The sequence below is a fragment of the Oryx dammah genome, unplaced genomic scaffold (genome assembly GCF_014754425.2).
Source record: "Oryx dammah isolate SB20612 unplaced genomic scaffold, SCBI_Odam_1.1 HiC_scaffold_29, whole genome shotgun sequence".
NCBI lineage: Eukaryota > Metazoa > Chordata > Mammalia > Artiodactyla > Bovidae > Oryx > Oryx dammah.
The window spans coordinates 10441761-10455287 of record NW_024070213.1 but is presented as its reverse complement, the minus strand read 5'-3'; the positions used below and the strand labels follow the sequence as shown (position 1 = coordinate 10455287).

Here is a 13527-nt window from a genome sequence, read left to right as displayed (position 1 = left end):
ACTGGTCCAGAGGAGCTAAGAGGCGGGACGAAGGACCAGGCTAGGTCTTCATTGGTCCCCCTTCCCTTGGTGGAGCTCGAGATTCCGCCCTTTTCGCCAGGCTCCTGTAGCTCCCAGCCCCCCCGCCGCTTCTCTCCGAGACTCTCCCTCCCATTGGCTGCAGGTCAGGTCGTGGCCCCGTCCCCTGGCCCTTCCGGCGCGCCGATTGGCGGGTGCCCGCGACAAGCCTTCTGCGGGCGAGCGCGCTGTGCCCGCGGGAAGAGAGCGGCGCGGCTCCGGTGTGCGGGCAGCCAGCCGGCTGCATGGCGCGCTGCGAGCGGCTGCGCGGCGCGGCCCTGCGCGACGTGGTGGGCCGGGCGCAGGGGGTCCTGTTCGACTGCGACGGGGTGCTGTGGAACGGCGAGTGCGCAGTGCCGGGCGCCCCCGAGCTGCTGGAGAGACTGGCTCAGGCTGGCAAGGCGGCGCTCTTCGTGAGCAACAACAGCCGGCGCGCGCGGCCCGAGCTGGCCCTCCGCTTCGCACGTCTCGGCTTCGGGGGGCTGCGCTCCGAGCAGCTCTTCAGCTCCGCGCTGTGCGCCGCGCGCTTGCTGCGCCAGCGCCTGCTCGGACCTCCGGACACTCAGGGCGCGGTGTTCGTGCTGGGCGGTGAAGGGCTGCGGGCCGAGCTGCGCGCCGCCGGGCTGCGCCTGGCGGGGGACCCCAGCGAGGACCCGGGCGCGGCCCCGCGCGTGCGCGCCGTGCTTGTGGGCTACGACGAGCACTTCTCCTTCGCCAAGCTGAGCGAGGCCTGCGCGCACTTGCGCGACCCCGACTGCCTGCTGGTGGCCACCGACCGCGACCCGTGGCACCCGCTCAGCGACGGCAGCCGGACCCCCGGTGAGCGCGGGGAAACAGCTGGGCGGGGCGCGGCGCTTTCAGCTCCATGCCTGGGGGTGAGGGCTGGGGAAGGGGCGTCTCCAGGCGATAGGAGGGGGACTGGAGGGATGTGCGGGCGGTTCCCACCCAGCAACAGCCCAGCATGTCTTCATGGCCACATCTGGTATTTATTGCAGCTTTCTTGCAGCTGCCACCCTGTGAGGGGCAGAAGTGGGGTCCGGTTGGACAGATGAGGACACTGTGGCTCGGGGAGTCACAGGTGCAATCCAGGACCCCGATTCCCAACCCTAGCCTTCCTGAACCAGCCTCCATGACTCCTGTCATTTTCTCTACCCGCCATCGGAGGTGGGAGAGTTGGGGACAAAGCCTGCCCTTCCCCGCCCCCCGCCCCCCTCCCCCCTGCCCCCTCCCTCCAGGGTTGGAACAGGCGTTTCTGGCGGCAGATTGAAGGCAGGTGTGCGGAGAGAACGGGCGGTGGATGGAGTTTGACCTGAGTTCTCAGCTGCAGGGCTCTGTAATCTTGTTAAATTACATAACCGTGGAGCATCTCCTCTCTGGGGGTAAAATGGGAATCCTAACCATGTCAGTTTTAGTTTCGCTGAGGCGAGAGTGATCAGGGCAAGCGCTTGCTCTGTAATAGGTGCTCAGATGATGTAAATTGTATCTGAGCCCTCTCCTGTTACAGAGCTTTATGAAGCACCTTGGTGTGTTATTTAGTTTCAGAATTATTCTGGAGGTGGAAGTTATTGTTCCAAGTTAAAGCAACTGAGGCTAAGAGAAGGGGCGTGAGCTACCCAAAATTAAGAAGACCTGAACTTGGCGATTGAGACCACCTTATCCCCAGCCTCTAGACCACACCCCCGCATCCAGGGCACTCTTCGCTGCTATCCTCTGGGAATTTCCCATCTGCAGAGGAGGCGGGAGCAAAGGAGGCTCCTACATCTTGGAGGGTTCACAGTAGACAAGAGCAGAGGGTAGCAAAGGCTAACTGACAGCAGGGACAACCTTTCTCCCTGCTGGCCACTGACTGTATTGATTCCAGATCCTAGGAGGGCAGGGTGAAATTGATGGAGTAGATAGAGTATTATGATGGGTGGCAGGGAGGGCCTAGGGCTGAGGAGACCTGGGAAGGCTTCCTGGAGGAGGCATCTTGCAGGACAGAGCTCTCAGGAATGGAACAGGGCTTGGGCCATGGCAGAATCAGTTCCAAGCTGGGAATCTTAATAGTTCTAGGCCTATCTTGGCTTTGCCGCAGACCTACTTGCTGCATGACCACTTCAGTGTCCCCATAAATCCAAGGGGAGAGCACTGCTCAGGGCTCCCAGCTGCCAGTGGCTCCTGCCTGCCTGAGGCCATGCTGTGAAAAGTGAGTTTCTCCAAAGGCCTCAAAGCTCCGGTGAAGGCTGTGGGTTCAGAAGCTCGCCCAAGGGCTCAGGAGGGATGGTGCTGGGGAGAGACCAGGCCCTGCCCACGTGTGCCCCTTGAATCTCAGCAGCCACTTGGCTGTGCCCACCAGCTCTGCTGGTCATTCCCACAGCCAAGAGGGGGAGACAGAGCTCAGGAAATACACCACTGCTGTCCTGTTTCAGCACGACTGAATCGTGCAGCTTTGTAAGTGGATAACATTTTAAATAAAGACCCCAGTATGCATAAAATATGAAATAATGTGAATTTCACCCCAGTTCCCCCTCCCATCCCCATGTGTCTGCTTAATTGTGTGTTTATCTTGTTACCACGTGGCAGCCATTTGAGCCACTTGAGGCGGCAAATAGAAAGTCCTGCTGTCTTAGGAATACATCACCAGCAGAATATGCAGGACTCTTGGCTGACAGGATGTGGAGAAGACTGGGATGTGATGGTCTGAGGGCAGAGTTGCGTTCAGACGCCCCTGCTGGGATGTTTGCTGCCCCAGAATACGGATTTCTGTTTCCTTCACTGCTCTGTCCCTGGCGCCTGGCACATAGTTGGGCCTCAGTAATACTGGCTGAGTGAGGTGGGACACGAGGGGCTGAGTGATAGGCTCAGACCTGGTAGGAAAGGAAGACGCTAACAGAGCAATGGTCCTGGAGCCAAGAAAATCCCTTTAGCCCTTCCCATTCTGGAAGGAATTTCTAACCAGAGGGCAAATGGCTTTTCCTTCTGACTCAGTTCTTAGGAAACCGAGTGGGCAAGTTCTAGGTCAGAAGTCAAGGAGACCTGCCCCACAGGGTCACTCTGGGCCACCGCTGCCTTGAGCCCGGGGAAGTTCCTCCTCCTCATCACACTTGCTGTTTGTGCACCTTCTGTGCCTTTGGCTTAATCACGTTGAATGTCATTCATTGTGAGAAGGGAGACAGGAGGTCCAGAGTGTTTGGGGTCAGACCGGTGGTATACTAATAAATCTTTAAGAACCGGAAGAGCCTTTATTTACACTTTTGCCAGTTTCTGTGGTGTTTGTACTCCCCCCGGTGGCCGATTTCAGCCTACCAACATGAGGTCACTTCCCATCATGGGCTTGGGAAGGAAAGTAAGTACACAATATTCTGTAATATTTTCATCATTACGGATGTAAATAACCTCAAGAGCATAGATAATGGTAAAATAATTAGGCAGCGATGAGTTTTGAGAATTTATTACCTTTGTTTTAAACATTTTATTTTATTTAAGTTCATATGAGTTGACTTTAAACAGTGGCTTTGTTTAACTACCAGCTCACAGAACTCCTGAAAAGGAAACATTCAGCATTCCGGAGCCAGTACAGGCCGGCCCTCATCTGTCTGAGTCAGACTTACCTGAATGCATATCCTTTATCTGCCACTTACTAAACTGTGGAACCCTGGACAAGTTACTTAACAACACTGAACATCAGCTTTCTCATCTGTAAAATGGGTATTCACGAGCTCCCACACAGCCCCTGGCACTTTAGAATGTGCTTAGTAAATCGTGATTATCATCATCATTTGTTCAAGGACATTAGTGTAAAGGTAGAACATTCTGGCACAAAGACGTACTGCTGGGATGGGCACAGTGGACTCATTGTATGGGGGAGGATGGTACTGGGCTGAGAATCAGAACCGTCCTTTTCTCAACAGCCCTCCTATTGTTCAATACTTGGGTGTGTTCCACAATTCTGCTTATTATAGTTACTGCAGCCACGGACATCTTCAAGCATGTAGCTTTTGTCTCCAGTCTGAATTCTCGCCTTGTGATCACTCCCAGCGGAGGCAGATTGGGTCAGAGGTGCAAACATTTCTGTGTCCTGCAGTGTTCCAAAAGAGCTGGTGCCAATTTCTGATGCCAGAACACATTCTTGTAGCAATAACCACAACTGCTGTTGGTTAAATGCTTTTCCATTTCCAAAGCACCTGCCCCTGTGGTGCCCACAGCACCTCTTTGAAGGCAGGCATCACTTGGATCCCTCTTTCCAGTGAGTCCAAGGAAACTCAGAGAGGTTGGCTTGCCCAGAGATGTATGGCTGCCAGGGTGAAATAGCGAACCACAGGCAGGACTGACTGAGCCAGGCCTGGTTATGTTCAGTGGCTCCATATTCGAGATGGGAAAACTGAGGCACAGGGAGGTTAATAGCTTGCCCAAGAAAAGTGGAGATGGGATGTGAATGCAGGCAGCTGGTTGCAGAATCTATGCCCTTAACCCCCACACTAAGACTGGGAAGCAGGCGGCCTTTCCATTCATTTCAGCCTGATTTAACCCCCGTGCCAAGCTGCCTCTGAGGATTCCAGTTCCCAGGCCTGGATGGATGCCTTCCCCGCTGCCTCCCACACTGACCAAGTGTCCGTGTCCCTGCAGGCACCGGGAGTTTGGCTGCCGCCGTGGAGACAGCCTCGGGCCGCCAGGCCCTGGTGGTGGGCAAGCCCAGCCCCTACATGTTCGAGTGCATCACAGAGCACTTCAATGTGGACCCCAGCCGCACGCTGATGGTGGGCGACCGCCTGGAGACTGACATCCTCTTCGGCCACCGCTGTGGCATGACCACCGTGCTCACGCTCACGGGCGTCTCCCGCCTGGAGGAGGCCCAGGCCTACCTGGCGGCCGGCCAGCACGACCTCGTGCCCCATTACTACGTGGAGAGCATCGCGGACTTGATGGAGGGGCTGGAGGACTGAGCCCACTGACGCAAGCACAGCCACAACCCTCCCTTACCCTGTTCCCGTAGGTGGAGGTGATGGGCCAAGAGCTGCACTAAGGGCTACCGGCTCCTGCACCCCAGTTTCTACCCGGGTGGGACTGGAACCCAGGGAAGGAGTCAAGGTCCCCACACCCACTCCCAGCAGTGGCTGGGCACTCTTTGCTATCCCAGAAGCTGCCCCCTCCCCTCTTACTGGTTCACCCCGGCCTGACCCAGCCAGGTGGCCTTATATCCTGCCCTGTGACCTCCCCTTGTTTCAGTCTGGGCCCTGCTGCCTTGTGAAGATCTCCCCAACCCTGAGCACCTAATTCCCCACTTCCACCTTGGGGCCTCTAGAGCTCTTCCTGGGTCCTGGCCTGGGGTGCCTGTTGACCAATCAGAGGTCTAGGTAACCAGGAATCATTATTGCCCTGAGCCCTGAATGGACCAATCAGAAGGCTAAGTGATAGTGATGCACTGCTGTTGGGTCTTGAGTGGACCAGTTGGAAGCCTAAGTGACAGTGACCCTCTCAGGTCCTAGGTCCTGGGTAGACCAATCAGGACCCCAGGTAGTAATGAGCCATTCGTCTCTTGGATCCTAAATAGAACAATCTAGAAGTCTGAGAGACAGTAGCCTCTCGACTATCTGGGCCTGACTGGACCAGCCAGGGGTCTAGATTTCTGTTCATAAAGAAGGGTCCAAGTGCTGAAGACACCTCTCCTCCACAAAGGGGGCCCTTAGTGACTCTGGAGGCTTCTGTAGTGAGGGCCCCACCCCTCCCTGCTCATGGTATCAGACCAGTGCTGATGGTGGCCACAGCTTGGGAGTGGGGCTTTTGTGCCCCCGCCTTGCTATCAGTGTTTGCTGTGCCACCTCTCTCCCGTGCCCACCCCAGTTATTTATTATCGTGTGCCACTGATGGTGGGGGTGGGGGCTGAGCCTTCCCCCGCCACCTCCACCCCTGTTGTAACTAGTCCTCCCGTACTTAATAAAGTGCGAGTGGGAGTGTCTGTGTGGGTTCAAGTCTGTGTCCAGGGTGGGATGGGGGGAGGAGCCCCTGCCTGAGCCTGTTCTCCCCAAAACTGGCCCATTCCCTCTGTGAAATGATCCACCCCAGTTCCAGCATGTTCTCTGTGTAGAGTGGTACCTTAGCTTAATAGCACTTTATGCCTCACTGAGTCTTTTTATTCTTTAAAAAAATTTTTGGCCATGCCACATGGCATGTGGAATCTAGTTCCCCGACCAGGGGTTGAACCTCCGCCCCCTGCACTGGAAGTGCAGAGTCTTAACCACTGGACCACCAGGGAGCGTCCTCCTCACTAAGTCTTTATATAACAATATGTTTCAGTCCTTCAGAAAATCCAGCAAGCCTGCATTACTCATTCCACTTTACTCCTTGGGGAACGAGGATCAAAAAGGTGATGTTAGCACACACCTAGAAAGTGTGACCACCTGAGTGGGGCCGAAACTTGTGTTGACTCTGAGAGGCTGCAGCCCCGCTCTGTAGAGACTGAAGGGGGAGACAGGTCCTCGCCCTCCTCCAGGAGCTCAGGGGAGATGCAGTGCACACCCCTCCACGGGTATTCAGGCATCCTTCACACCGGGGCTGCTGCTGTGACTGTCTGCCCTGCTGGCCTCGAGCTTCCCCAGGGCCTCCTGCAGAGCAGGTGCCCAGCCAGAAGCTGGTTGATGGGCAGGCCTGACTGTCACTGACACACTTGTCACTTGAGCTTGCACAAGCCCCTTGCCTGCTCAGCCTGTTTCCTCATCTGTAAAGTGAAGGATGGGACTTCGAGGTCTCGAAAATTCTCTTCAGTGTGGTTCCTCTTGGGAAGATGGAGTGCTGGACTGAGTCTGGCTGCATCAGGAGGCAGGAGCAATGTGCTTTTCTGGTGACTTTTGGTTAAGGCATAAAGGAGTTTATTGGCTGCCCCGTGAAGTGGTCCAACACCCTGCAGGTGCATCCCCTCATCCTCTCACTCTTACGGGCTTTGGATGTGGAAGCGGTTGCAGCCATTATGTGATCACAAGGCATGGCCCGGTATATTTCTCTGCTCTGTGACTCTGCTTCAGAAAAATGGGAAGCACTTGGGGGTATTTTCCCTAGACCTCTAAAAGTTGCAAACCATCAGAAAAAGTCTAAGAACAGCACAATGAATACCATATGGTCTTCACTAGATTTCTAGCTAATATTTCAGGAAACCAATGACACCAATTGAAACAACTCCTTCACATTATACCCCCTGGTTTCAATAGTTTCCCAGTTTTGCCTCACCCCACCCCCACCCCTGCCTGTTGACTACTTTCTTGGTGAACAGAAGCCTGAGAGGTACCTTCTGTTGTTCCTGCCATAATTTTTCCCTTTGGGAGTGGCTTTGAGTTAGGGGCCAAAGTTCAGACTCGCTGAAATAAATCTGAGCTTAGTCTAGCATCAGAGTCCCACACAGCACTCCCTTTTGATTTCATTTTATCTATTAAAGTTAATCATAACTACAGGTCTGTAAATTTTACTTTTTTCGCAATTCCTTATGCATCCATTTAGCTGACTCCCCAGGACTTGGAGCCATGTCTAAATTCCACTGGTAACAGTTACCTTTATTTATTTAGTTAAAAATTTTTAAGAAGGCACATAATTTTTTTGCTTTTTGCCAAGCTGCGTGGCTTACAGGACCTTAGTTACCCAGTCAGGGACTGAATCTAGGCCCTGGGCCGTGAAATTGCCAGTCCTAACCACTGCAGTGCCAGAGAATTCTCCTAGGTTTACTTTAGAGGCAAGGCTGCACTGCTGCTTGGAGCATGGATGATCATGTGACCACCTAGGAATCAAAGGTTCCTCACCCCTGCCCTTTCATACTTTCTCTTTTCAACCCACACACATTTCTATGAGCCAGAGCCTTTGTAGCAAATCCCACTTCTCTGACACCAACTGAAAGGGAAATCTGTTTACCCACAGGATACAGTACTTCTGACAGCAAAATGTGCGAGGTTTCTACATCAAGCAATTCTCCAGTTTTCTGCGAATACCACCTGGGTGTCCTACAACCTAATTCAATTTCAACACGACCTGGAGTCAGTGTAGACCCCACAGGTTAAGGGCTCAGCCCCCCTAGACTTTCCCCTACTTCATTGCCAGGCCCAAATGCCAGGTTGTTACCTGTACTCTGATCAACTGGCTATAAATCAGAGGTTCCCACAACCCCCTTCTCAGGTTTGATCATTTGTTACAATGGCTCACAAAACTCAGGGAAACTATGATTATGGGTTTATTCTATAATAAAGGATATGACAAAGCATACCAGTGAACAGCGAGATGAAGACATACACAGGGTGAAGTCCTGGAGGGTACTAAGAGAAAAGTTGCTGTCCCAGTGGGGTTAGGGTGTGCCACCTTGCCAACATGTGGGCGTGTCCACCAACCTGGATGATCTCCAAACTGTGTAGCTTGGGGATTCCTATGGAGGGGGTTTATCACATTGGCATGATAGATCATTAGTCTCTAGCTCTTCTCCCCTTCTTGGAACACGGGTGGCAGAGCCGAAAGTTCTAAGCTTCTGAACACTGCTTGATCTTTCTGGTGACCAGCCCCCACCTTGAAGCCATCCAAGTGCCCACCAAGAGTCACCTCATTAGAACAAAAAATGCTCCTATCACCCAGGAAATTCCACAGGATTTAGGAGCTCTAGGTCAGGAACCAGGGTCATAAACCAAATACAAGTTTCTTACTATGTCATACTCCCTCAGTTGTTTATTATTTTATTTATTGACTGCACCAGCTCTTACCTGTGGCATGCAGGATCTTAAGTGCAGCATGTGAACTCTTAGTTGTGGCATGTGGGATCTAGTTCCCCAACCAGGGATAGAACCCAGGCTGCCGGCATTGGGAGCGCAGAGTCTTAGCCACTGGACCACCAGGAAAGTTCCTAATTTATAAAAGTTTCAAACCAATAGAAAAGGTGTAAGTGAAAGTGAAGTCGCTCAGTCGTGTCCAACTCTTCACGACCCCATGGACTGCAGCCTACCAGGCTCCTCGGTCCATGGGATTTTCCAGGCGAGAGTATTGAAGTGGGTTGCCATTGCCCTCTCCTAGAAAAGGTGTAAGAATGGCACAATGAACACTCATGCCCTTCATCTACATTCCCAGTTGTTTTCTATTTGTCCAATTTGCTTAGTTGCTCTGTATGTATATTGACATTTTTAAACGGGCTTGTTCGAGAGTATGTTACAGGTGTGAAGACAGTTCATCTTAAATCTTTTACATTGTCTGTCCTAAAAGCACGGAGAAGGCAATGGCACCCCACTCCAGTACTCTTGCCTGGAAAATCCCATGGACGGAGGAGTCTGGTAGGATGCAGTCCGTGGGGTCACTAAGTCGGACACGACTAAGCAACTTCACTTTCACTTTTCACTTTCATGGATTGGAGAAGGAAATGGCAACCCACTCCAGTGTTCTTGCCTGGAGAATCCCAGGGACGGGGGAACCTGGGGGGCTGCCGTCTATGGGGTCGCACAGAGTTGGACACGACTGAAGCGACTTAGCAGCAGCAGCAGTCCTAAAAGCAGGGGCTAACTGTGGATTGTGGTTGTGCAGAAGAGTGAGGATTCTCTATATGGCCATAGTCCATGATCATACAGGAACCCAGATCTTGTATGATTTCATTGAGCCACTGAATTAATCTGCTATGGAAACCTCCTAGCTCCAGACTGCTTGGTATGTGAATTTTTCTTAATTTTAAAGCAGTTTTTCTTGAGTTTTCTGTTACTTGCAGCCCCAAACTCTCCTGATACATAGGTCCCAAGCATATTATAGAAAACATTAAAATGCATCCACAGCCCCCATTAAATATGTTTATGGGGGGGGTTACTATACTTATCCAAATAGGAAAGGAGTACGTCAAGGCTGTATATTGTCACCCTGCTTATTTAACTTATATGCAGAGTACATCATGAGAAACGCTGGACTGGAAGAAACACAAGCTGGAATCAAGATTGCCGGGAGAAATGTCAATAACCTCAGATATGCAGATGACACCACCCTTATGGCAGAAAGTGAAGAGGAGCTAAAAAGCCTCTTGATGAAAGTGAGAGGAGAGCGAAAAAGTTGGCCTAAAGTTCAACATTCAGAAAACTAAGATCATGGCATCCGGTCCCATCACTTCATGGGAAGTAGATGGGGAAACAGTGGAAACGGTGTCAGACTTTATTTTGGGGGGCTCCAAAATCACTGCAGATGGTGACTGCAGCCATGAAATTAAAAGACGCTTACTCCTTGGAAGAAAAGTTATGACCAACCTAGATAGTATATTCAAAAGCAGAGACATTACTTTGCCGACTAAGGTCCGTCTAGTCAAGGCTATGGTTTTTCCTGTGGTCATGTATGGATGTGAGAGTTGGACTGTGAAGAAGGCTGAGTGCCGAAGAATTGATGCTTTTGAACTGTGGTGTTGGAGAAGACTCTTGAGAGTCCCTTGGACTGCAAGGAGATCCAACCAGTCCATTCTGAAGGAGATCAACCCTGGGATTTCTTTGGAAGGAATGATGCTAAAGCTAAAGCTCCAGTACTTTGGCCACCTCATGCGAAGAGTTGACTCATTGGAAAAGACTCTGATGCTGGGAGGGATTGGGGGCAGGAGGAGAAGGGGACGACAGAGGATGAGATGGCTGGATGGCATCACGGACTCGATGGACGTGAATCTGAGTGAACTCCGGGAGTTGGTGATGGACAGGGAAGCCTGGCGTGCTGCGATTCATGGGGTTGCAAAGAGTCGGATACAACTGAGCGACTGAACTGAACTGAACTGAACTATACATATCTCCAATGATTTTTATACTTTCATTTTAGACATTATTTGGCTATGGGGATCTAATGTAAGAGTGACCAATCTCTAGGAAGGCTTGGACATGCTTTTGAAGAAGAAAATTCCACCCACAAAATTGTTTTCAAAGGTAATACAGTTTTTATGACTAGCAAGGGTTAGGTTTGACCAAAGTAAACATTATTAGCTTCAGCTCTGCAGTCTTAGTATTTGGGGGCCAACACATTTTTTTTTCCTTCAAGTCTCAAATATTTTCTAAGCTCTTAAAAAGCTCTTAGCTTCCTCTGAGTCTATAATTATGTCACCCACCCCCTGCCCACATACACACACACATACCAAAGAACCATTAAAAAAAAATAAAGACTCATGCCTGAGCCCTGGAGGATAATGAAGGACAGGGTCTGGACCTCACCTAGACCTCATATGAGAGGAGAGGTGATTCTCCAAAGGCAAGCTGGGGCCTGTGTTCAGAGAGGGACAAACACTAGGCGGGAAGGCAAAGTGACAGAGCCCCTTGTGTTTGGGGAGATGGCTGGCTGAGCACGTGGAGCAGCGCAAGCAAAGGCAGGGAGGTGAGAAAGGATGACCAGGCAAGTGAGGAGGTGGGCTTCAGCACAATCTGCTTGGGAAAGTATCTGAAGTTGGGGGCATCCCCCAACTAGTCCTTCCGACCCTTCATGGAACAAGGGGAAAAGATCACTTTTGAGGTCCAAGAATCCCAGCATCACACTGTTCTTCCCTTGGCTCAGCAGATGAAAGCACTGCAGCCCAAGCTCCCCATGTGACCCTGGCCAAATGGCCACCCTCTCTGGGTGGTCTCCACATCATTAAATGAAGGAGCTCTGGAGCTGGCTCTGGCCACGCCCACCCTCCCCAGCTGGGCCGGCCAGGCTGCCTGGGGGTGCAGAGGGTATCTCAGGGGGTCTGGTAGCCCTCCCCACCACTGCCAGCTGGAGGAGCCACAGCCTTCCTGGGGGCTGGGTGGGAGCTGGCAGCCTGGGAAGAGCCATGCTTGCCTGGATCTCCTGTCTGGACAAGCTCCACTCATCTCTCACAGCAGCAGCCAAGGTCCAGCCTGTAGGGCCAGGCTGCAGGATGGAGGAATTCCAGACAGCTGGCTGCCTCTACTGCAGTGAGGCACAGGAGAGTCTCTGCATGGGGAGGGGCTTGGCCTTGGAGAGTGCAGGAGAGAGAGCTGACTTTCAGCCCCCCTCACATCACTCCTATAACCCTCCAGGCAGATGGGTAACATCCCCACTTTCCAGGCCCGGATACAGGTTCAGGGAGGACAAGGACCTTGGCTGGAGTTACAGCCCGGTAGCCCCCAAATCAGGACTTGCCCCTCCTCTCTGATTCTGATGTCAGCTTCGCTTCAGGGCCCCAGAGCAGCTTCCCTGTGCAGCAGTTCGACCCAGGTGGCTGCTTCAGGACGGAGGTAAAGATGAAATGAGATAATGTATGAAAGCTAGGCACCTGGCACAGGGTCTAACAGGTAAGTGGAGGCCACCAGCAGAAGGCCTGAAGACTGTGGGTGGGTGGGGGGGTATAAAGCAGCTTGTCCCTGCCCCCCACCCCCAGAAAAACACAGTCCCTCTTCTTTATAGGGGACATTGGACTCTGTAGAGACGCCCCACCAGAGCCTGGGGATAGGGGGACTACCTAGGGATGACATGGGGGTGAGAGGGCGGCCTCCCAGAAATGTTGACCCAGGAAGGTGAACTCAGTCTGGAAGAAGATAAAAGAAGAAGGCAAAAACCTTCTGAGACTCTATGAACAAAAGAATCATTTATTAAGGATATACAACAGACCTGAACTCTACCTTGCGCTAACCTTGTGCAAGAGAGCAGGGCTGCTCATGCCCAATTCACAGACAGGCAGACCGAGGCAAGCAGGGAGAAGCAACTTGCTGGGATGCCCTGGGAGGGCATGACAGGGCTAGCACCAGAACCTGAGTCTCCAGACTCCCAGAGGGGCCTTCTGGGGCCCTCCACCCCATGTCACCATCCCATTTCGTCTCCCTACCAGTCCTCGGCAGGCCAAATGCCACAGAAGAGTAAAGCAGCCCTTATCCAACAACATACACTTCCTGATGCCGAACCCCATCTTCCAGGATGGGGGAGAAAATGAAGGAGCAGCTCCTGAGGCCCTAAGAGCCCCACCACTGGGGAGTAGCCAGCCAGGTCCACCTGATGGCTGTCACGGCAGGGACTGCATCTGAAGCTTCTCTGGCTTTGGTCCAGGGCTCCTTCTGAAATACCCTCATTCCTTGTCCAGGCAGAGAGGGTGGCTGTGGGCCTCAGAGGGGAAGCACAGAGGAAAGGCAGTGGAGCTGGGCACCACCCACCCCTCCCTAATGCGGAGGTTTGGAGGGAGGCCCTGGAGGAAAAAGGGAAGCACTTTTGCTGGTTGGTTTCTGAGGCAGTTGGCTTGGTCTAGGAGGAGGAGTGAGAGGCTCACTCTCTGGGCCTGCCTCTCAGCCCGCTGCCCTCCCCTCTCCTCCTGTGCCAATGTGGGCCTCAGTCTCTGGAGGAGGATGGGGGCTGGGGAGGCAGCGAGCTTGGGGCAGGGCCTCTAGATGTGAGTCAGCCCTGGTCCACATCCTCTGAGCTCTTGAGTGCTGGTGATTTCCGAAGGGGGACAGTGGTGTGAAGGAGGTCCTGTTGGCGCCTCTTTTAGCAAGCCCCCACTCCACCCACCTAGGGCCCCCCATGCTCCTCTCTCTACTTGGTTTC

The 13527-nt window shown here is 52.8% G+C and overlaps 1 protein-coding gene across 1 annotated transcript; it reads left to right on the top strand.

Annotated features, from left to right (window-relative positions):
• Positions 1-227: 227 nt before the first annotated feature.
• On the top strand, positions 228-5150 carry LOC120857669 (pyridoxal phosphatase). The gene is made up of 2 exons (XM_040233353.1): positions 228-876; positions 4663-5150. The coding sequence occupies exons 1-2, from the start codon at positions 303-305 to the stop codon at positions 4977-4979; spliced, it is 891 nt and encodes a 296-aa protein (XP_040089287.1). The 5' UTR covers positions 228-302; the 3' UTR covers positions 4980-5150.
• The last annotated feature ends 8377 nt before the right edge of the window (positions 5151-13527 follow it).

Coding starts and splice junctions, on each gene's coding strand:
- LOC120857669 (XM_040233353.1), top strand. CDS start 303: ATGGCGCGCTGCGAGCGGCTGCGCGGCGCGGCCCTGCGCGACGTGGTG. Junction 877..4,662: donor CGACGGCAGCCGGACCCCCG/GTGAGCGCGGGG, acceptor GTGTCCCTGCAG/GCACCGGGAGTTTGGCTGCC.